This window comes from Octodon degus, unplaced genomic scaffold (assembly GCF_000260255.1).
Source record: "Octodon degus isolate 3935 unplaced genomic scaffold, OctDeg1.0 scaffold00087, whole genome shotgun sequence".
NCBI lineage: Eukaryota > Metazoa > Chordata > Mammalia > Rodentia > Octodontidae > Octodon > Octodon degus.
Window position 1 is genome coordinate 5,525,919 of NW_004524663.1, and position 23,061 is coordinate 5,548,979.

General features: G+C 41.6%; 1 protein-coding gene across 3 annotated transcripts in view; it reads left to right on the forward strand.

Annotated features, from left to right (window-relative positions):
* Positions 1-23,061, forward strand: part of Dock8 (dedicator of cytokinesis 8) — a 219,560-nt gene that overhangs the window by 38,064 nt on the left and 158,435 nt on the right. For 2 of the 3 annotated variants that reach the window (XM_023721892.1, XM_004637170.2), the window contains 2 exons: positions 12,123-12,225; positions 22,009-22,184. In XM_023721892.1, coding sequence (XP_023577660.1) covers positions 12,123-12,225; positions 22,009-22,184 — 279 coding nt within the window. Of the gene's footprint in view, positions 1-12,122; positions 12,226-13,338; positions 13,429-22,008; positions 22,185-23,061 lie in introns of those variants that run through there. The other variant, XM_023721894.1, reaches the window with a different exon arrangement.

A 23,061-nucleotide genomic window follows, 5' to 3' on the forward strand; every position in this document is an offset into this window, starting at 1 on the left:
CATGCACACAACTTCTGTCATTAAATTATGACAACTACAGCACAAATATTTTTGAAAAACAGAAGAGAATAGGGCTGGGAGATAATCTTAGAGCACTTGTCAGGCCTGTGGGCGCCCCTGGATTTCCTCTCCAGCATTATAAAAAAAAAAAAAAAAAAAAAGAGAAAGAACAGTTTCTACTATCCTACCTTGCTAAGGTAACTGTGAAATCCATTGTCTTCCGTATGGAGTGTCCTCAGATTTAAATACATTTCAAAACTTGTATAATAGTCCAGTGACTAGGATCGTGGTCTTTGGAGTCAGATACACGTGTGTTCAAACCCTGGGAGTAGACATTTGCAGCCTCGAGTTTGGTGTTTGTCAAATGGGATGATCAATCTGACTCATGGAGTTGCTGTACTGTGCTCAGCACCAGGCCAAGCAAATGCAAACTCACAGCACTTTTTATTAAAACAACTGTCAACTTTTTACAATGCTAATAGTTGAGAAATTCTTGTTCTTTTTTAAAAAAAATTTTATTGGTACATATTTGTCATACATATTGATCGCATTCGCCATAGGGAATTATACTAGTGCACAATATATCTCAGTTCTTTTTTCTTCTTCATTGCCCCTTCCTTCAATCTTTCTTCCTCTCCCCATCTGAAAAGCTCGGTTGGTATTTTTTCCCCTTCCACTCTTTCTTTTTCCTTCCTTCCCGTCCCCCTTTTCCCTGTCTTACGTGAAAGAGGCCAGCTCCCCCACAAGGGAGAAGGTTTGTATTAGTCCATTCATATAAAATTATAGAAAATGAGAACTGATCTACAATGACAGAAAGCAAATTAACAATTCCCTGGAGGAAGAAGGAATGCATTTCAAAGGGACATATAGAAGCTTTGTGATTGCAGTGATGGTTTTATGTGTATATTCATGCGTGAAAACTTATGCTATTGTATACCTAAAAATGTGTAGTTTCAGCTGATCATAGTGGCATATGCCTGTAATCCTAGCCCTCTGGGAGACTGGTGCAGGAGGATCACAAATTTGAACCCCCACTAGGCAACTTCATGAGTTAGCCAGACTGCGTCAAAAATAATTTTTTTAAAATTTAAGAACTGAGAATGTAGCTCAGTTGGAAGGCCTTGAGTTCAATCCCCAGTACCACAAAAGAGCGATTACCCATTGATTAGACCCCAGTAACTCAGTTGAAAAGAAAATATATTTCTTATAAGTAGCATGAATTTTTTTTAAAAGGTTGATAGTCTTGTTTTTCCACTGAAGAATGGAATCTTCTGTATTTATTGTAGTCACCAGCAGATTTGGATTTAGATGGATATATACTGTTTTCAGTCATACAGTGTTTTCTTTTGCTGTTCTTCTCACCTGTCTCCTGTTTTCATGGGTATTAGAACAATGCCTGCTTGGTTTGCTGGGTTGCTAATACTATTCATATTTTTACTGTTTCCCAGACAATGCAAGGACTTGAACACACATGACTCATTTACCGCTTCCACCTTTTGTGTTGATATTGACACGTATTTTAAATCTACAAGTGTTTGAAACTCCACACTGTACCATTATTGCATTTTTTCTTTTGCAGTGCCAGTGATTGAACTCAGGACCCTGCGCTTGCCAAGCAAGCGCTTATTCTACTGAGCTATCTCCCAGCCCCCATTATTGTATTTCTCTGGTACAGTTGTTATCATTCAGGTTTCCTGTGGAGGTGCTGCGTGGCTTTTGGTGTTTCTCTGCTTCCATCTGGAGAAGTTTCCTTTCTGCCTGAAGAACTTCCTTCACTATTCATTTTAATATGGCTCTGATGATAATATATTTTCTGGCTTTGTGTATCTGACAGAATACTTCTGCCTTATCTACTGAGGTTATTCTCATTGGGTAGAAAATTCTAGGTGGGTAATTATTTTCGTTTAGTGCTTTGAAATTGTTGCATTGGCTTTTGGAGTTCACTTTTTGATTAATTAGTACACTGTGAAGATAAAGTGTCTTTTCCTTGAATATTTAAAGTTCTTTCTATTTAATTTTTAACAATTTTATTATAAGATGTCTAGATTTAGTCTCCTCAATTTTTTTCTGATGGGGATGTATGTTATAAGGCTTTCCGAATCTGTACCTTTGGCATTTTTATCAACACTGCTGTAGTGTCACTTCTACTGTTTTGTCTCACTTCCTCTTTTGAGACTTTATTTACATACATTAAATCTGCAACTTCATGTTTCAACATGCATGTCTGGAGAAAGCCTTTTACTGTGTATTGAAAGTTACAACTGAAAAAAAACACCCAAACCTTACACATGTCCCTTTAGCTGATCATGCTGCTGTGTCAGGGAGCAGTGATTATGTTAAGAGAGAACTAATGTATGTGATGGTACCTGAGGGTGAAGGAGAGGAAATGTCTTCAGGGCACTGAGGACATTGAGTCACCCTCTTCTAGCTTGCTGCTAGAACCCTCCAACCCTTAAGATATCTAACAAAGATTTCTCTTTCTTCAGAGGAATTTTCCAAGTGCAAGGGATTTGGGTCTCTCCTTTGAGGAAGAAACTAAGCTTCCATGGCTTGTTAGCTAAGAGGAATACTGTAGTCATGTTTCTACCTGTTGAATCAACTTTACAGAAGTTATACATTTATGCAATGTTTATGTAAGAAGAAATGGAAAATATGAGGAAGCCTAAGCTCAAAATAATGTGTTATGGGACTTTAGATGGAAGAACTTTGAGGAAAATATTTCAGACTTTATTGCTCTGACCATGTATGCGCATATATATACCACACAATATATTTATGTACTTGTATAATTTGGAACAACACTCTCTTTGTAGCCTTTTCAATTTAAAAGTGCCTGAAAGTATCTGAGAGTGCATCCCAGAAAAAGTTTTTCATGTGGTGAATTCCAGAGCTGTTCTCCCTGTATTTGCAGATCTCGCCCATGCCCTGCTCCATGACCCAGCCTTTGATAGTTTCATCACCCAGGACCAATTTTTTTATACATACCAAATTTTAAAACTTTGGGTCTTCTTGTACTTTATGTTTGGGGGTAACATTCTTTCACTTGTATTTGGAGCTAGTCATATCTAGTTCTTAAACAGTGGCTATTTTGTAAGGTGTAGTTCTACCATATGCTGTGGGTGCTTCCCTCTCTATGCCACCTATAACAGTCTATCATTATTAGTGGTAGCTTTGTACTTTAGGCCTCACATTTGTTGAGTGTTTCACCATGAGTTGTTAGTCACTAAGAGTAAATTGTATATGTGCTTTAGCCCTCCACTTGATATTGTTGTTTAAAATTTGTCCGTTAGAAAGCCTCAAATGTCCTCAGAACTCTTTAGGTAAGGATAGACAAGGTTGTGCTCTGAGTCTGTCTCGAAGTCCTTCGAGCCATCTGGGCTGCTCGTCGTACCAGCATGTAGCAAAATGAGTTTCTTTCAGGGTTGACTGCCAGAGAGGAGTCTGAGGGGCCATGTGGCTTCTAGCATAGCTGCTGCTGTGGATTGTGGTGCTGATCATTCCACTTGGAAATTCTCACATAACTTTGTCAGATCTGGAAAAGTGCCCAGGAGCCAGCACGGTCCACAGCCTTCTGTTTACATGCAATAAAACTAAGACCAGCCTCGTTAACCAATGTGCTTGAACTCCAACAGCTGGCAAGTGGCAAACTTCAAGATTCCTCTTTGCCCTCTTGCTGCAAGTATTGTCAAGAAGCAGGGAAGCATGATGGGTGAAATACTCCAAGTAGGAATGAGGAAGCCTCATGGCGAGATGTCACTGATTTTTAAAAAATGCTTGAAATGCATGGTTTTGTTTTCCATCAGGCCTCCTCCTCCTTCTGATGCTCCTGAAATCTGTTTCCAAAGTTTCCTCATCCCTGAAGCCTTCTAAGCATTCCTAGTTTGAATGAGCAGCTCCCTCCTGTTTGCTCACAAGGAAATGTGCACATTCCTCTGTGATAGTACTTATCAAATTATAAAATAATTATCTGTCTCACTTCCTCTCACCACTCCTTGTACTAAGCTTTCTGAGAGCAGCAGCACATCCTCTAGTCCTACTGCTCAGTGTTGGTGAATGAATGAATGAATGAATGAATGAATGAACCACTGCTGTCAGTCTTCCAGTTTTAGCAAATGTTAGGCTGCTTAGGTCATAAAAATTACCCAGTGTTGCTAGCTTAAAATGCCATTTTCTAGGTCACAGCACAACAGATGATTCCTCACTGCTGGAGTCAGGCTCAGGAACCTGCATTCTCATTAACTGTCTGATGCTTTGGCGCAAATGGTCCAGAGATCGCATGCGGCAAGCTCCGTTCTACAATTCATTCCCCAGAGTCTTGGTCCCAAACTACACGTTGCAGTAATCCATGGGTCTGAGGAAAATATAGTTCCTGTGCTCCTCAGCTCCGTTGATAAACGGCAGCCCCTCACCACCATGCAGGCTTCCCAGTGTGGGTACTGAGCTGTCAAACAGACCCCAAGGCTCCCTTCCAGTCAACTCTGGGAAATAAAGAGGACAACATTTATAGATCTTTTTAGGTTCTTTAGAAACAGGTAACTCACGTCCTTGAGGTAGTATTATCTTGCTATAAATCCAGAATCATGAAACTTCTTTTGTTTTTTTTTTTTTTTTTTTTTTTTTTGTAACTTAGGTCTTAACTTTTTTTTTTAAATATTTATTTATTTTTATTTATTACATTTATTTATTGTGTGTGTGTGTGGCCAGCTCAGCCCACCAGGGGGCGGGTCTGGCTGGCATGTGGTGCTGGGGATCGAACCGCGGTCCCTGTGCTTTGCCAAGCTTGTTTCAAGTAGGTGCTTTAGACCACTGAGCCATCTCTCCAGCCCATGAAACTTCTTTTGGACCTGCCCAAGCTGGTCTGAGACTCAAACACAGAGGGAGGCAGCTGGGCTAAGCACCCTTCGCACACACCCGTCCTTGTATGCACACGGAGCCCATGTGACCTATGCCCTGGCTCTGCTCCTATTTGCATATGCAGATTCCCCTTCACTAGAAGTACAGCAAGGGGTGGATTTGGATGCTAGGACACTAAGTGTTCTTTTGAAGCTGTAGTTCCATAGTAGTAACTGATGCTTATGTGACTTTGTAAAATCCCAAATAACATAATCTGCCTGGGTGTTATTTTTTATATACACACTTTTTTTTTCATTTATGTATTTGGTATGCAGCTTGAACTTATAGTGATCCTCCTGTTTTCAGCCTCCCCAGCCCTGGGATTACAGGCATGCACCATCCCACCCAGACTGTGTTGCAGGCTCAGTGTGTCCCTGGGGTCAGGGCTGGTAAGGCATGCAAGACTGGGGCACCCTGAGATGGCAAGTAAGACCGAGTGTGGCAGCGCGCACCTGTAATCCCAGCACTTGGGAGGCTGAAAACAGGAGGATAGCTATGAATCCAAGCTGTGTAGTGAGACTCTATAGACCCTGCACTGAATACATTTAAAAAAACTTTAAAAAATTATGAACTTAATTTCACAGGTGGAAGAACTGAATGAAGTAGTGATTAAACGCTCCTTAAGTGACTGCTAAAGGCTTTTTGGCCCACTGATCCTGTGGTATATTTCCACATACAGAGGGAACCCAACTTTGGGGCTCAGTTTATGATTTTTCTGACTTTACGATGGTGCAAAACTGATGCACATTCAGTAGCACCCGTACTTCAGTTTTAAATTGCGATCTTTCCGTGAGCTAGTGCCGGTGGGTGCGCCACCCCCCCCCCCGCCGCCCCTGGAGATCCAGCCAGTCACACGATCATGAGGAAAGAGCCAGCGCTCAGTGCATTGTGTTACTGACCTTGTTCAGTAGGTGGGATGAACTAAATGTAGTTTACACTTGTATTATTTTCAAATTATTGTGGGTTTATTAGAATAGAGCCACATAGTAAGGGAGCATCTACATACTGTGTTGTACTTCTGGTCAGTTTCTTTCCCTACATCTATAGGTAGTTTATTTTACATACACATTTCTGTAGGTCAACATAATTCATGGTTTTGTCATTTTAAATGGCAAAATAAATAGTTTTTTATGCTAGCATGTGTTCAGCAGTCCTCCTAGTGCAGGATGCTTTCTCTTTGGTTATTTGTTATCATGCTATCATATATACAGTTCTAAGATTCATTTCTGCTCAGATTATATTTTTGTTTGCATGAACTCCATCAGGGTATTCTCTCCACAGCCAGGTGGCTACATACAAGGACAGTGGCAGCTTCATCATTCTTTCTGCACACTACAACATTATTTTCCAAGACACTGAACCAGTATCCAAGCCCACCAGAAGATGGGGCCTGCTGCTTTTCCCACACCTTCACCAGCGTGGAATTTTATGATTGCATCCTATTTCTGCTAGCTTAATATGTGTATACATCTCAAGAGAGCAGTTTTGCTTTCAAATTTTAAGTGATATGAAGAGATTTTTTTTTTCCATGTGGGATAACATGCTGTTTTCAGTTTAAGGACAAAATAATTCACCTCCACATTCTCTTGAGAATCATCTAGCTGTCTTTTATTAAGCCAGATACTAAAGTGCTTCAAAAACAAAAGCACTTTGTTACTAATTTTTTGTTTTAGAATTGTTCTTTCTCCATAAATACATTATTCATGTTACATTTATTGCATATTATATATTACAAATCAATAAATATTTAATAACTCTTCTGTTTTAATTTCTAACCTCTATATGATGATAGAGATAATCAAATAAGCCAAAGTATTTTGGGATCATCTACAGTTTCAAAAATAATTAGGGAGGGGCCAGGCAGATGGCTCAGTAGGATAAGCGCTTGACTGGCAAACTCAAGGATCTGAGTTCAATCCCTGGTTCTGAAAAAAAAAAAAAAAAAAAAATTAGGGAATCTTGCAACAAGAAGTTTGAGAACTGCTGCTCTAAATAGCACTTATTACCTGCGCAGATTCTTGTTTCATGGTTAGTGTTTCTCTTTTATTTCTAGTAGCATATTAATAATATATATATATATGTATTTAATATTTTATTCATTTATTTATTTGGTACAGGGTCTCACTACACAGTCTGGACTTATAGTGGTCCTCCCATCTCAGCCTCCCCAGCACTGCGATTACAGGTGTGCACTACTCCTCCTGGTTTTGGTGACCAGCACAGTATGCCCGGGGTTCCAGGGCTATCTGGGAATGCAGTACTTGGGATCAAAACCAGGCCCTTGTGCTTTCCAGGCAGGCACCTAGACTGCTGAGCTAACTCTCCAGACCAATAATATACTTTTTAAAAATTCATTTCTGGCACTGGGGAGATGGCTCAGTGGAATAAGCGCTTCCCTGGCAAGCGCAAGGCCCTGAGTTCAATCCCTGGTTCTGAAAAAAAAAAATAAAAATAAAAAATTTCTCCCCAGACATTCTCTTTGCTGATTTGAGTTCCTTTTGCTCATATATATTTATTTGTGCATATTAATGTTTCAAACTATTGTTTTTCATTGAGACATTTTCTTTTTTCTTTTTTTCTTTTTTGGTGCAGTCTCACTAGGCAGCTTAGACTCATAGTGATCCTCCTGTTTTCAGTTTCCCTAGTGCTGGGATTATAGGCATGCACCACAATGACTCTGTCACTGGCTCAGCGTGCCTGGGAATGGGGCCAGCACTGCATGTGGTACCAGGGATCGAACCCTGGTCCCTGTGCTTGCCTAAGCAGGCACTAAGTCCACTGAGCTATCTTGCCAGTCCTTCACTGGTGCATTTTCATACATGTATATAGCACACTTGGATCATAGCTGTTCCCTTTAGCCTCTCTTAAACACCCCTCCCCCATCTCTTTCCTCTTGTCTGATTGTCTTCTTTCTATATTCATGATACTTTTTTTTAAGATTCTACAAATTATAGAAAACAATACTTGTCATATTAGACAGATTTTTTTTCTTGTCTTTTTCTTTTGTATTTGTGTGTGTACACATGCTTGCATGCTTTAATGGAAATTGAACCCAGGACCTTAGCACTGAGCTGCACACCCACCCCTCTATTTATTTTTTATTTTGAGTTAGGATTCTCACTAAGTCATTACGTTGTCCAGCTTGGGCTCCCGACTCCTGTCTCAGTCTCCCAGAGTACTGGGAGCATGTGCCAGCACACCTCACTTATATTTGACAATTTTAAATGCTAGATTTATCTGCCTTTTGTATAATTGATTTTATAGGGTCGGAAAACAGAGCCAACATTAGGCATTTCTTCAGACCTCAAATTTCAGAGATCAATTGTGTGGCTCTGAGTGAGCAAACTCCGAAGTTGGTAGAGTGTAGCAGAACTGCCGGTTGACTGTGTTTAAGAAAGACTGGAGAGGAAAAACATTCTGGTTTCATGATTAAAAAAAAAAAAAAATACTTGAGCTTTGATGCTGAACTGTGGATTTTGCTTCAACATGAAAGCCGTTATCTGCTTACCCCGCCTCCCTGATCCTCTCACAGTGTGACTTGTTTTTCTGGACATTTCTGAGAGTCCCACGTCAGGTGGACCACTCTGGTCTCAGTAGAAAGTGCTCCAGGGTGGCTTTAAGACTAAGACACGTGCTGAAGAGTTCCAGGGAACCGGAAAACAGAAGTTTCTGGCCAGGCCAGTCTTGCCAGTGAAAAGGTCATCCTGAAGGTCAAGAAGGATCAGGAAGGGCCTGGCTCAGTTTTCTTGGCCCTCTATGACCTACAGCCATCTTTTCAGTGAGCAAATCAATAACTCCAGGTTGTTCTAGTTCCTCTGGTACCAAGCACAAGAGGATTGTTCTTTATACAGACCTTTTGTTTTGGACAGTGGCTTCATCTGACTTTTGTTTTTTTATTTATTTATTTTAGTTTTATATATTTGGTAGAGAGTCTCACTATGCAGTTCAGACTTGTGGTGATCCTCCTGTTTTCAGCCTCCCCAGTGCTAGGATTACAGGCGTGCACCACCATGTGTGGTGGTGGTGGTGGGCTCAGTGTGTCCAGGGGCAGAGCTAATGAGGCATGTGGTGCTGGGGATAGAATCGTCTGATTTTTAAAAAATTGGTGATCTCTAGTTTTAGTTGTCATACTAAGTTTGATAACATTTTGCAGTTACTATTGACTCTGGAATATGCTAACACACACACACACATACACATATAATCTACCTATTTTATATATTCATTTATTTATTTATTTATTTATTGGCAGAACTGGGGACTGAACTCAGGCCCTTGGGCTTACCAGGAAAGTGTTTATTCCACTGAGCCATTTCCCAGCCCCCTACTTTATTTAGATAAATTAATGTACTATTCACTCCTTTCACACGTACAGTTCAACAATTTTTAGTGTATGTTCACAGTTATTTATAGCACCACAGTCAATTTTTAGAACATTTTTATCACTTCAGAAAGAAACCCTGTCTCGCTAGCAGTCACTTTACATTTTTCTACCTCCCCTCCCCCAGCAACCACTAATCTACTTCCTGTTTCTATAGATTTTCATATTCTGGGCATTGCAGATAAGGAATCCCTTCATATGTGGCTTTTTGGTTTACTAGCATTTTTCACTTAGGATAACATTTTTAGGATTTGTCTGTGTTGCAGTATACGTCGGTGCTTCAGGCTTTTTTATTGCTGAGCGGTAGTTCATTCTATGACACACCACTGTTTGTATATACATTTGTCGGTGAAGGGACATTTGGGTGGTTTTTACTTTTTAGCTATTGTGAATAATGCTACTGTGAATATTCATGTTTTAATTTTTGTGTCAAAATATGTTTTTATTTCTTTACAATATACACCTAGGAGTAAGGCCATCCAGATAGCTCTGCAGATTAAGGTGCCTGCTTAGGCAGAGCACAGCTGCTGGGGTTCAGTCCCCCCTGTGTGCCATGACAGCCCTGCCTCTGGGGCACAATGAGATGGCAATTGAGTCTGGGCGTGGTGGCGTGCACCTGTAATCCCAGATCTTGGGAGGCTGAAAACAGGAGAATCACTATGAGTCTGATCTATGTAGTGAGACCCTGTAGACCCTGTAGATCCTGTACTAAGTACTATATATGAATAAAATTGTTGAGCTATATGGTAACTGTCTATCTAACTTATTGAGGAACTACCAGATCATTTTCCAAAATAGTATCTTGTTTTACATTCCTACTAACAATGTATGACTGCTGCAGTTTCCTCCTATCCTTGCCAACACTTTTTGTTACTCATCTTTTTTGTTGTAGCCCCCACAATTATAAAATATTACATTGTTATAGTTTGATGTGCTTTTCCTTAGTTGTTAATGGAATATTCACTCCTGATACTGGTCCTGTCTTATATTCTTCAAAACTTAAAGAAAGTGCTGTAGGGAATTAAGATGCACAGTTCATGGTGGCTGCTAGAACCTCTCCTGGTTTCACACACCATGGCTTAATACGAGGGGCTGCCCCTGGCACAAATACACTCCAGCCGTGTTCTGACAGTCCGTTTCTTCCATACCTATGTCCATCCATCAGTTAGAATCCAGGAGAGGAAGCATCATCGCCTGACCTTTAGTTATGTGTGTTGTGTGGCAACCATTTGGGTTTGTATTTCTGCTGAGGCTCACTTAGAAATGTGCCCTGAAAATAAATTGGGATGCTCTTGTGGAGGGGAATGGGTGCCAAAGGGAGGACCAGGACGCTGGTTCTGGCCTCGTAGCTGAGTCATATCTCTCAGGTTGGGACCCAGGCACGCCATGTTAGAAACCTCATCATTCAGGTGGTGGATAATTATATTCTACAAATCATGGAAAAAATACAACTTGTGATATTGTATTTCTAATTTGTATCTGCCCTTCTTGGATACTTGGGTGCACAAAATTCAGGTATATGTTCTCATTTGGTCCTTGGTAATCTCCTGTAGCTCCCATTTGTATTCAGTAGTGGTACTCGCGTTGAAAGCTTTGATCTTGTGATTTTTTAAATTTCCTTGCAGTACTTGGGATTGACCCTATGACCTTCGCACTGAGCTATATCCCCAACTTTCTTCTTTTCTTTTTTGTGTCATTTTTTGGAGCAAATTTTTTTTTTAACTATGTCACTAATTTTCCCAGATGAGGCTTGAACTTGCAGCCCTCCTACCTCAGTCTCCCAGAGTTCTGGGGATACAAGTGTGCGAGTCTACCCCTGGCTTTATTGCACTGTAAATGTACTTTTGTGAACTGCCCAGTGAACTTAACTATCCATGAACTATCAATGGAAGAATCATATTCTCACATCCAAGTACTAACTAGGACTGACTCCACTTAACTTCCGAGATTAGAGGAAATCGGGCATGTTCAGGGTGGAATGGCCTCGGATGGAAAATCATGTTCTCAGTTTGACACCAATAGGTAAAAATGAGTACCCAGAAGTCCTTCTGTTTGCAAACCAGATTATTAATGGCCTGTGAGCTTGTGCTTGCTGGAGTGAGTTCACCATGGAGATCAACTTCCTCTCATGCACATAGTTCCTAACGAGAGGTATTGGCTGAAGCCCCAGCAATGTCCATGTCAGTGACAAAAAGGATTATTGCACTAAGAACAGTTTGGGACAAACACAGTCCTTGGGAATTCCAGGCTGTATCCATGGTGCTCACAAGGAGGTGTTGCTATGGTTGTTTCCCATAGCAACGGTTCCTGGGTGGTCTCAGGTGGCAACAGCTGACCCAAGGGTTCAGCCGCTCCCAGTGGGAGGGGCTGGGCCAAGATAGCCACTCAGGGCACCTCGGAGATGGCTCAGTGGAATAAGCACTTCCCTCACGAACACAAGTGCCTGAGTTCAATCCCTGGTTCCACAAAAAAAAAGTGGCCACTCATCTCCAATTAGAGGTCAGATGTTCTCATGGAGTCGCTGCCTCTGAGCAGCAGCTTAGGGAGAAGGAGTCAAAAGCCTGAGATGTTTTTCTTGGGCTTCAGATTCTTCCTCTGCCCACCGTCCTTCCAGAACTGGGCAGGAGCCATGACGGTAGGCATCCTGACCCCTGAGAACTTCTCCTAGATGTACATTATCAGGCAAAAAAGAGCATGTCCCTTCACAGGCCCTGGAGGGTGTTTCAGCTGGTTCTGTCCATTGTTCAGCTAAGATGTATATTTTACAACACATCAAAGATTGCACTTGTAACTGTGATGATTCCTTAGAGCTAATAACTTCATTTAGATTTTTCTATTTTAATTCAAGGAATTCTTCAGCAGAAATAAGGAAACAGTTTACTCTCCCACCAAGCTTCGGCCAGTGCCGTCGACAGAGCGTAAATACATCGGGCTTCCCCTCTGCTCAACTAGTAAGTATGAGTCACAGGTTTGCTCAGCAAATGGCCAAGCAGGGAAGTACCTGGGAGACTGTTTGTGTTCACTCCCAGATTAGCTTCCCTCCGACCAACCAGGGCTGGACTGCAAAGAGGACTGTGTGGGACTGTGGGTCTGACATCTTTGAACTTCGAGGCCTTCCAAGCCACTCAGTTTCACCCAAATTATGGCTGATGTTTGGGGAAAAGGACTCTCCTAGGAACTTACTTTTGTTGGAAGAATTTTATTCCCAAATCTGAAAAACCCAAGTTCCTAATCTTTATAAATTGACATCAAGTATAATGTATAATAAAGACTACTTGTTTTAGGTGTACAGTTTGATGAATTGGGGCAATTTATAATTATTTAATTTCTGCTCAGTTGAGGTATAGAGCACCTTCCCTGGTGCCTTTTGCTGTCAGTCTCTTCTCCTACACCCCACCCCTCAGACCCCCAACCCAGGCAATCACTCATCTGCTTCTTTAATCTAGCTGTACCCTACCTGAAGCTTCATACAGTTGGAATCATACAATATTACGAACTCTGTGTGTGTGTGTGTGTGTGTGTGTGTGTGTGTGTGTGTGTGTGTGTGAGTATTTATGGTGCTGGAGATTGAATCCAGGGTCTTCCCACTGAACTACATCCCCACTGGAAAAAAAAAATCTTTTAAATTTTGAGACAGGGTCTTTGTAAGTCACTAAATTGTCCAAGTTGGGCTTGAACTAGAGATCTTCTTGCCTCAGCCTCCCAGAGTGCTTTGTTTATAGCCACACCTGACACAAACTTTCTTTTTTAAATATTAATCACCCTCCCCAGTTGAGGATGACCTATACCTTTCTGCTAGCAATGATTGTTCAGTTGATGTGTGCGCTATGTTTCTTAAAGACCAAAAGCCAGACATATACCAGGTGAGACAAGCCTGACTTAGAGGAGATGGCTTGCAAAGCCAGATGTGGGCAGGCGCTTCCTCTGTGAGCAAGCGCTGGCCCTCTCGGGATCACTTCCTCACCCAGAGCACAGCCACACTTTGGCGGGTTCCAGTGGTTATCTCAAGGAGGTTAGGTTATTTTTTGCTTCTACTTATTACTTCAAAACCACTTCTGCTCTTAGAAATTTTGTAACCTTCCCCTCATTTCCTGTACGCGCCATTTTGTCTCCTGTAACAATTTACACGCCGGGTAACTGTGTATCCTTCAAAGGTATGTTTTACTGGAGTGATTTGTGGTGCTTTGAGAAGGGTAATTTGTGTGTAATGTCATTAATGACATAGTGCCCTTACTGTGATAGGTAACTTGCAGTGACATTTCTTTGAAGAATATATTTATCATTTCATTACCTTGCTAGTCTGCCCTCTTCATTTGTACTTCTCCTGTTTCAAAATTGCAGATTACGGTCAGAGCACTTTAAGTCCGTTTTTTCAGCTCTATCACATGAACTTCAAACCAAGCTAAGTTGGGTGTGATGCTTAGTTTAATTTGGTGGTAATGTATACTTACTGACAAAAAGTTTTAAGAGATGTCTGATTTGTGTTTTTCTATTCCAAAGCAGAACTTATTTTGAAATGAATGGATACATTTAAATTTTGAGCAATGGGGTGTTTGGTGCTTTGTGTTTTCTGTAAAGTACACCCAGCTTTCTGTAGTACAGTGTCTATCTTGGGAAACAGCAGGAACATCAGTGTGAAGAGACTTTGGGGAAGTTTAGCTACCAGGCATTAACCCTTTGTCGCCGTACTGGCTTTTACTTGAATGCTACAGCCTTAAATTTTTCAGGGTAAATACTTTTTAAATGTTAAGTTGGAAAGATAGGAAAGTTGCCTAATAGTTGCCTAAAATTACTAGGGTGCACCTTTAGTAATTTATTATCTCCTCAGAAAGTTCTGACAAAGGCAGATCTTGAGAAACTGCTTTAGTAGGTAGGAAGTCCAGTGAAAATAATGTGTGACTTTGCTATCCATTTTCTAAGAGAAGATATTAAGAAAGAAGCAAAAGCAAGTAAAAATGTGAAAGCTACTGTATATGAAGAGCACATGTTCCTGTCTGCCATCATTGTGTCCTGGTTCTTTTTGTACATGAATACGCTTTAAGATGTGCTAAGCATGAGTGCTGTTGTTCTTCCAGTTGAGTTTTCTGGGTCTCTCCCCAGCTCCAGCAGTCTGTAGACCTCATTCCTTCTACTTGTGGGGAAGGAGGAAAGAGGGAATCAAGACCTAAATTTTTGTTTGTTTGTTTTCAAATACATATTCTGAGGGTGGGCAATCCTGTGGGTCCCTGTTACACACCTGCTATCGTGTAACATGAGAGTGACGATGGCCACCCTTTGCCTTCGTTTGTCTCCTGATCCATGCAGGTGCCCTAGAAGAAAACATCAACTCACATGGTCATCACCTTTTACTTTGAAAAGAAAGTATCTCTCTTCCTAGAGAGATAACGGGATATTTGAGCAAGATTTGTTCACATCAAAGCTGAGTGGTAGATGAACCTGAGAGCTTTAGAAAACTTTTCTCAAATTGGAGGCTGAGTGCTGTTCTTTGTCCTATTCTGGCCAAAGGAAAAATAAGACCAAGTACATTTTGATGTTTCCTCTCACCTTTATCTATATAACCACTGTTTCAACAACCTAGCATGTTGATCCAAAGAGTTGTTTAATTTTTTAAAAAGCATTTAGTGGAAGTCAAATTATTTTAAAATGAACCACAAGTTTATTGTCATTGCTGTTTTTTAAGAGTGAAGGATTTGGAATCAGCTGGTTCTGGAACAAAGGCTTAGGGCCACTTATTAGCTGTATAATGTGGAACAAGCTACTTAACCTCTCCGAAGGCGTGAGGTTCCTCTTCTTGCAAAATTGGCCAGTGATGCTGCCCCCATTAAAGTCAGCAAGGTTGCATAACATGTATGAGCAGCAGCTAATGCTGCTGTTAGTGTGTTTGGCACTATGGAGACGCTGTGGAAGATTCAGAGGAGATGAATACGAGATGGGCTTGGGCTCTGAAGGGCTTGTGACCTATTTGGGAGGACAGGTGATGCGGAGGATTCCTACTGGCTTCACACCTGGTAGGCATTCAGGAAAGAGAAAGAGCCACAGTGTGACAAGAGGCAGCGGCTCCGTGGAGGACAGAGGAGACTTAGAGGCCCCGCGCGCTCTCAGCCCTGCCCTGGCTGTATGTTAGAATCTCCTGGGAACTTTAGACATGTACCAATGGCCTCGCCCACTGCTCACCAGTAGTCAGAGTACCTGAGTGTGGGGACCAAGTACCAGTACTTGAAAGTCCCTAGAGACTTTAATATGCAACCCAGGTTAAAAATCATTTAATGGTTCTCAGGTAGGCAGAAATGTTTCAAGCAGGACAAAGAATATAAAGAAAAAGTTTCTTTTGTTGGCCTTTGTGCCCTGAGTCACAGACTGCGTGGCAAGCAGGGACCCCTTGCTAGCCCTATAGACATATCCTATCCTTACAAATAGAGTGGCTTCTGCTTCTGTCATTAGTCAAGAACCAAAAGGATGGCTGCATGTTTGTTGTTTTTCTTTTTGTTTTCATTGTTTCTGATTTTTAAACTTGAATTATAGATGTTAACTGTGATAGTTTTATGTACATAGTTTTCAATTTAAAACATCTTTAAACGTTGTAGCTTTTTACATGAAGAAGATTCGTTACTGAGAGTCACGTTTCTAGGCACACTAAGAGATTCGCCCTGCGTCTGTTTGACACCACGCTGGAATTGTTTCTAAGCAGAAAGGGCTAGAGAGAGGGGGCTCTGCCAAGTAAATGTTCCTAGGTATAGACTCACCTCTTGGCTTGGGCATTCTCTGTTGTCATTGCTCTGTGGATAGGATGACCAGAAACTCCGATGCCAGCCATCCATGTCAGCAAGCAATTTGATATTCTCTTAAAATGAAACTGTAGAATGCTAAACCTGTTTTTTTTTATTATGGAGAGAAGCATGAAATGTACAAGAGAAGGCATGGTTGGATCTAAGCCTTAAGAGATTAAAGGCTTATGGAGTCACGGAAATGATGAGGATTTAGAATTGTGTGTACGTAGTTGATAACCTTAAGCTAAATTTTATTAAGAAAAAAATACTAGTATTTTAAAAATAATAATAGAAAAGTTTTGAAGGAAATGGAATTAATTAATTGTACCGTAATGGCTATGGATAGAGAAGAGGATGTGAAAAACCACATCCTGGATGTGCACTCAGACACCATGGTTACATGACATGTTTGTATGTCTGTTATTTTTTTCAACTCTCGTTCCTTAGAAGTATTCATTTTTATTATGTGCATGGGATTCTGTGAGTACACCACCTTTCTTCCTTTACAGCTAAGGATGACCTCAATAGCTAACCACTTGATGAAATGGCCCTCTTAGATTTTCCACTTCCATCGTTGCTCTGTGTACCGCATTTTTCATGCAGTTGCGCTGTTCTTAGGGCTCGTTGATTGCACTGGTGGCATAAGATGGAAAACAAAGATCTTACCACATTTTTCATGGATATATACAGTAGAAGATGAAAGGCAAGTGTGGCACATGTGCTGTGTGCCAAGCAGGCCTTTCATCGTGGCCATTGTAAACCCGGGGAATCAAAGTAGCCCTGGCAAAAGCAGGCTGGTGCCCATGACACGGGTCATGATTTCAGAAGCACTGGTGGAAGAGGAGTTTAGCACTGGTGGGAGAAAAGGAGCGCTGCCTAATTTTGGCCAAGAACTACTGTGAAATCACTGAAGCTGGAGGACCCTTACCTCTTGCAGCTCTGCTTATTTAAAGGTAGTAGAGCCGAGAGGATGGTCTCACTTACACACTCACACACTCTCTCTCTCTCTCTCATTCATTTAGGACATAGTCATTGGGTCTCATTCTGTGGCAGGAACTCCTCTAGGAGCTGATACAATTGTGACTATAACAAAGGGTCTGACCTCGTAGACCTTACATTTTAGAATGAGAGGCACAGACAAACTAGTAAATACAGACTATGACAGGGACAGGAAGGCCTTTGACAAGTGTAAGAAAGGCACAGTGACATGGAAATGATGCTAGCTTAGACTGGGTGTTCTGTCTGGGAAGGAGAATTCTAAATGAATCTGGCAGGTCTTCAAAGGATGGATATTCCAGTCAGGAGTAGCAAGTGAGAAATCTCGAAGGCAGGTGTATGTGGCATACTCAAGGAACAGCAAGGAAGAAGAATGTGATCTGAATGGACTGGGCCACTGGAGAAGAGATTATAGAGACAAAAGGCTGGGTTGGGGAACCCAGAGACCACTAAAATATAAGGGATTACAGTCAGATTCAGGTAAGCTCTTGGAAGCATTGAGCACAGGCCCAGCACCATCTGAGTTTTTGTAAGAATCGTATATACAGCATTTCTTCTAAGGCTCACCGGCTGCCATGTGGAAGTCACCTGTAGGGAGAGGGAAGGTAGGAAGATGTCACCATAACTTGGGACAGGGGTGGTGCTGCTTTGGAATAAGGTCAGAACAGTAAGGAGGTGGGGAATGGTTGGATTCTGGGTATGTTTCAGAAGCAAAGTAGATAGACTTTCTGATGGATTATAGGAAGAGCCTATGAGAAAGAGAAGAATCAACATCCATCTGACCCCAAAGTTGTGGACCTAGGAAGAGAAATGCCTCTTGGAAGCTTAGATGATAGGGGCTGAACAGTTTGGCAGGAAATAAAAACTTATCTTGAGTTTCTTGTGATTCAGAGGCCTGTTAGATTCCCAACTGGTGATGCTGAGGTTCAGGTATAATTGTAAAAGGCAACCTGGCTTTCAAGGCAGAGTTTGAGGCTGCAAACACAAATTGGTAATTTTTAAATGATGGCATTTAAAGTCTTGGGAATAGATGAGATCATGTGGAGTGTTCGAGTACTGCACCCCAAGGCCCTGTAGAGGAGTGGTGGTGCCCTGAAGGTAAAGTGGCCAGCCACCAGGTGGTCCCCTGTGTGAGTTTTCTAGCAGGTGGGGGCTTTCAGGGATGGCACACAAGGGACTTGCCCTGCACAGAAAGCAGGTACTTCATGACTGACTGTCCTGAAGTCCGGGTCATTTGTTCTCCCTCTTTTCATTATCTTTAAGAAATACTATTCAGATTTGTCATTTGGATCAGTTATCAGTATGCTTTGTGTGTACTGCTCTGTGCTAGGAGCTATCTAGCTTTAATCAAATATAGCCCTGGAATTCTCAATTATAGAGCAAGTTGAATCTTGTGTCTTGTCAGGATAAAGAACCACTTCATGTGCACTGAAAGATAAGAAAAAGTACAAATGTGTTTAATTTCTAAAAGGGATGTTTGGCTGTAAGCTTTTAGGGTACTTATCACATTTTTTGTGTTTGTCTAGTCTGCTCACCAGACGTCTTCTAAAAAGAAGGACCACACAAGAGAAGTGTTAACAAAGACTTATGAGCAGAGACTATGGCTCCTCAGCTTACTATCTGACTGCTGTAGATTACCCAAGCCTACAGCCCACAGGACAGACAGGCAGAGGATCACAGCAGGCTGGAGGCCCATGGATGCAAGCTGATGCTGGGATGCTGTGAGCTGCAGGGCCAGCACCTTCTCCGGGAAGGCTTCTGACTAAGTCAGACCCACCTAGGATAGTCTTTTCTCTTTAACTTAAAGTTAACTGACTTAACTTCAGGGACTTTAACTACTAATTACTAGAGCAGTGTCTCCTCACAGCAGCACCTGGAATAGCGTTGGATGGTGTCCCTGGAAGAAGATGTGTGAACGCTACAAAAGGCTATAGCCTCCCTTTGTCCTCCAGCTCTGTCTGGAAGCCCAGGCTGTCTGGACACACATGTTAGAAGAGGAATGTGAGAGAACACAGTTCAGCCTGGCTAGGTTGGTCCACCACAAAACCCGCATGTAGGTAAAGACTGATTGAGGATTGATTATCTGCAATCTTCAATATTTTATTTATTTTTAAAAGACATTTTTGATATTATTATAACAAATAATAAGTATACTATGAGAACTTATGACACAAAGGGAAGCTTTTGAAATTACCTGGGACCATGGCATTTAAACTGATCTTTGGTCACCACTGAACACCAGAGGAAAAGTCTTCCTTGACTTTGAAGCCTCCCAGGGCCCGAGTTGTACATCCTTGGGCTGACCTGAGAACCCCGCAACCTACCAATTCCTAAACTTCGCCCCCATGTGACTCATGTAGTGTTTGTTTTCTTCCTTATACTATGTAGATTTGTGTGTGTATGTGTGTGTGTGTGTACTCACATATATGTGTTTGTGTGTGTGCCCTGTTCTACTTCATGATAAAACCTATTCTTGAGACTAAGACTTCAGATAGTCCAGAGAACACATCTCTTTTCTGTTTTCTGATTATTATTTGAACTTCCAAGAAGAAAATCTGTTTGAAGGTCTACCTAAGAGCAATTGCGGCCTCCACCTCTTGCCAGGGGCAAGACTAGTGTTCACCAGGTTGGGCATGACCAATTTCCTTCCTCGTTAGTTTTAGTAGAGAAAGCCTGGATGGCCTTATTAATGCCAAGTTGAGCATTGCTAGAAGCGTATCTAATAATAATTCTGTGACTTGTATATGTGTGCGGTCTGTTCCACCCTGGAGTTTATTCACACCTCAAGAGTTTGCGGCCTTATCACCAACTGTGTATGTATGCGTGGCAAATGGCCACACAATTAGTGCTCAGGGATCAACTCTCCTCACAAAAGATAGTATTATTTATATGTGAGAAGATAAAAATGTCAGCTCTCGTGCCACTTGCATGCTGCCCTGTAAGAGAAGGGACCTGTGTTCCTTGGTGTCCTGATCCCCAGCACAGCACCTCACAATCAGTAGATACCCAGTGATAGCGACGGAAGGAGGGAGGGAGTGGGTGTGCCCTGCTCCAGTCCTTGGACAGTCTGCCCTATAGAGGACGGGCTTACTGTCAGCTGGTGTTTCATTGTTTGTAGTTTTGGATTCCAGGAACATAACAAGCATGGTATTTTGGCTGAAAGTGGCCTATTTTGCCTCTGATTGTCACACACACACACACACACACACACACACACACACACCACACACACACTCTGCATTTTTCCATAAGGCTCCTATGCACCAGTTACTGGTGCTGTTGTCACCTTCCTTTAAACTCTGCTTTTAGTATAATTTTTAAGTGTGTATTTCTGGCACTTGATTAATTGATATCCTTAATAATACATTTACATTAATTGCTGTTTTGTTTATTTACCATTATGTCTTTGAGCAGCCAGTCTCATGAAAAATTCAGAGCAGAGTTTGATCTCAGAAAATAGAAAGTCCCTGAAAGGCCTGAGAGAGAAAATGATCAAAATTACAATGGTTAAAAATTGGAGCCTCTTAGAGTTGAATTCCAGATGGGCTACGTTCTAGCTGTGTAATCATGGGCCAGTTATTGAATTTGTAACCCTCAATATTCTCATATAGAAAACAGGGATAATAAAGATATATACTTCATAGGGCTCTAGTGAGGATCGAGTGAGACAGTGTGTATAATGACTTTGTCTAATGACTTAAGTACTCAAGAATCTTTTTCTTTTTTTTTTTTTTTTTTTTTTTTTGTATGTGTGGTATCGAACTCAGGCCCTTGCACTTGTCGGGCAGGCACTTAAGCCACTGAGCTATATCCCTGGCCCTTGTGTTTGTTTTCTCATTGCATCATGGGTAGAGGTCCAGGGAAATTGTCTCCTTGGGCTGATGATCCACATGGAGCTGCAATTTGTGTGTGTGTGTGCGTGTGTGTGTGTGTGTGTGTGTGTGTGTGTGTGGTATCAAGGACTGAACTCTGGACCTTGTGCTTGCCAGGCAGGCACTTAAGCCACTGAATTATCTCACCAGCCCTGCAATTGTTAATATCATCGTCACCATCATCATCGTCATGGCTACTCCTGTTATGATTACACAAATTTACTTGATGTAAGTGATTCTCTTACTTCCTTAAAGCTTACTGCCTAAGTCTTTGGATTTTAAAAACAAGAACAAGAGCTCTGTTTAGCTGAAGCCTGACAAAATGTTGACAACTTGTAATATTATCAACTAAAGAAGTATATTATCTAAATTTATGTCATTTATTCCTTCTCTCTCCTGCTGTGGAAGGCTAACATGCAGAGCAAAAGAGCCATTCTTGTAAAATGAGTCAGTTTAGCCATGAAAATTCTGCAGATTGCTCTGGATTTGCTCTTTGCAGTGCAGTCCAATGAAAATCTCCTGCCGTCAGCCCAGCAGTGCTCAGAAGTGACTGCCCTGGAGGCCTTGGAGTGAATCTGGCTCCTTGTCGGCTGTGATCATGTATGAAGTGCTTTTGAGATTCAACATATAGGACAAGTCAGGCCAAAGGAAACACTGCACCTAAATACTCAACCAGTGAAGAGTTTGCCTGAATTTCTGAAAACTTGCTTCCCTTCCCTACTTCACTACATTTGGGTAAACAAAACATGGCCTCAGAGAGCTTTTGCAGGAGAAATTATAAAATTTCAGCAAAGCCTTGTGATTTCATTTTGGATCTCCTCAGGATTCCTCATCAAGATGCAATTAAGCAGAGAAAAATTCTGCCTTGGGGTGTGATTTTAATTACTCATCGTGTTATGACTTGACTTTCCATTGCTGTATTTCTTTTCCTTTCCGTACTGCCGCTCCTGTGTTTGACAGCTCCTCCAGCGTCACTTCGTTTTAGGCTAATAGCACAATGCTAAGTTGAGCAGGAGGGCAAGGCAGATATCTACTGTTGCCTTTCTGCTTTTACCAGAAACTGTACGGGGCCATCCTTTGCTTTTCCCTCCCCTCCCAGCCTCAGTCCTATGACCCAGTGGAACCCGTGGACTTCGAGGGACTTCTGATGACCCACCTGAACAGCCTGGATGAGGAGCTGGCCCAGGAACTGGGAGACTTCACTGCCGATGACCTGGACGTGGTGCTCACACCCAAGGAATGCAGGACTCTGCAGCCCTCCCTGCCAGAGGCTGGGTAAGTTGTTTCCCTAAAACGTAAATAGTAAATAGTAAATAGTAAATACGGCTGCTGTTGTTATGATTGTTATCAGCAAACTGGGGCTGGGAAGGAGCCCCTTTAGTTTGAATCTCTATTAAAAAGAAACAAAATTACCCTCTCCATTAAGAGGTACAGGGCAACATACCATGCTATCACCTAGATGTAGACAGTTTTTAAACTGGTTTGGTCAGACGCTTGGAAGTCATGTGAGGACTAAACCAGTTCAAAGGATGCAATGAAACAAAATTGCATGTTCGGGAAGAAGTACGTGGTGCAGGATCTGGGGCTGGGCTGCCCCGGTGCCCACTCCGTGAACTGAGGCTAGTCACGTGACTTGGGAAGCCTCACCTCCACATTTGGAAAAATATCAAGAGTTTGTATAATCCATAAAATGCCTCCACACAGAAGCATTTGATTTTTTCCATGTGAGCGATCAAGTTAGAAGCCTAAGTTATGTTTATTGAGCATCTACTGTGTGTGAGGTGCTAGAACCGAAAGACAAATAAAGCAAAATCCCTGCAGATCTTTATCAAGGGTAAAGACAACAGGGAGAGCATTGTAGAATATTCACTGTATGTGAATAACTGTTCACAGTTGAATTGCTAGGCGTGCATATTAGCTCTTGGTATCAAACAAAGGATGGATTTATATCCAAATGAGTATCTTGTTGCTGCCATAGAAAGAAAAAAAATGTATCTTGGGAGATTTAAGGTAAACTTTTATTTGTGTCTATTTTGAAAGCAGATTTAGGGTTCTGGATATTTTCAATCTTCTCATTTTCCCCAGACAGTCTCAGAAGGGCACATGCAACACAGCTCCTGCCATAGTGACTCTGAGATATTCTAGTTCATTT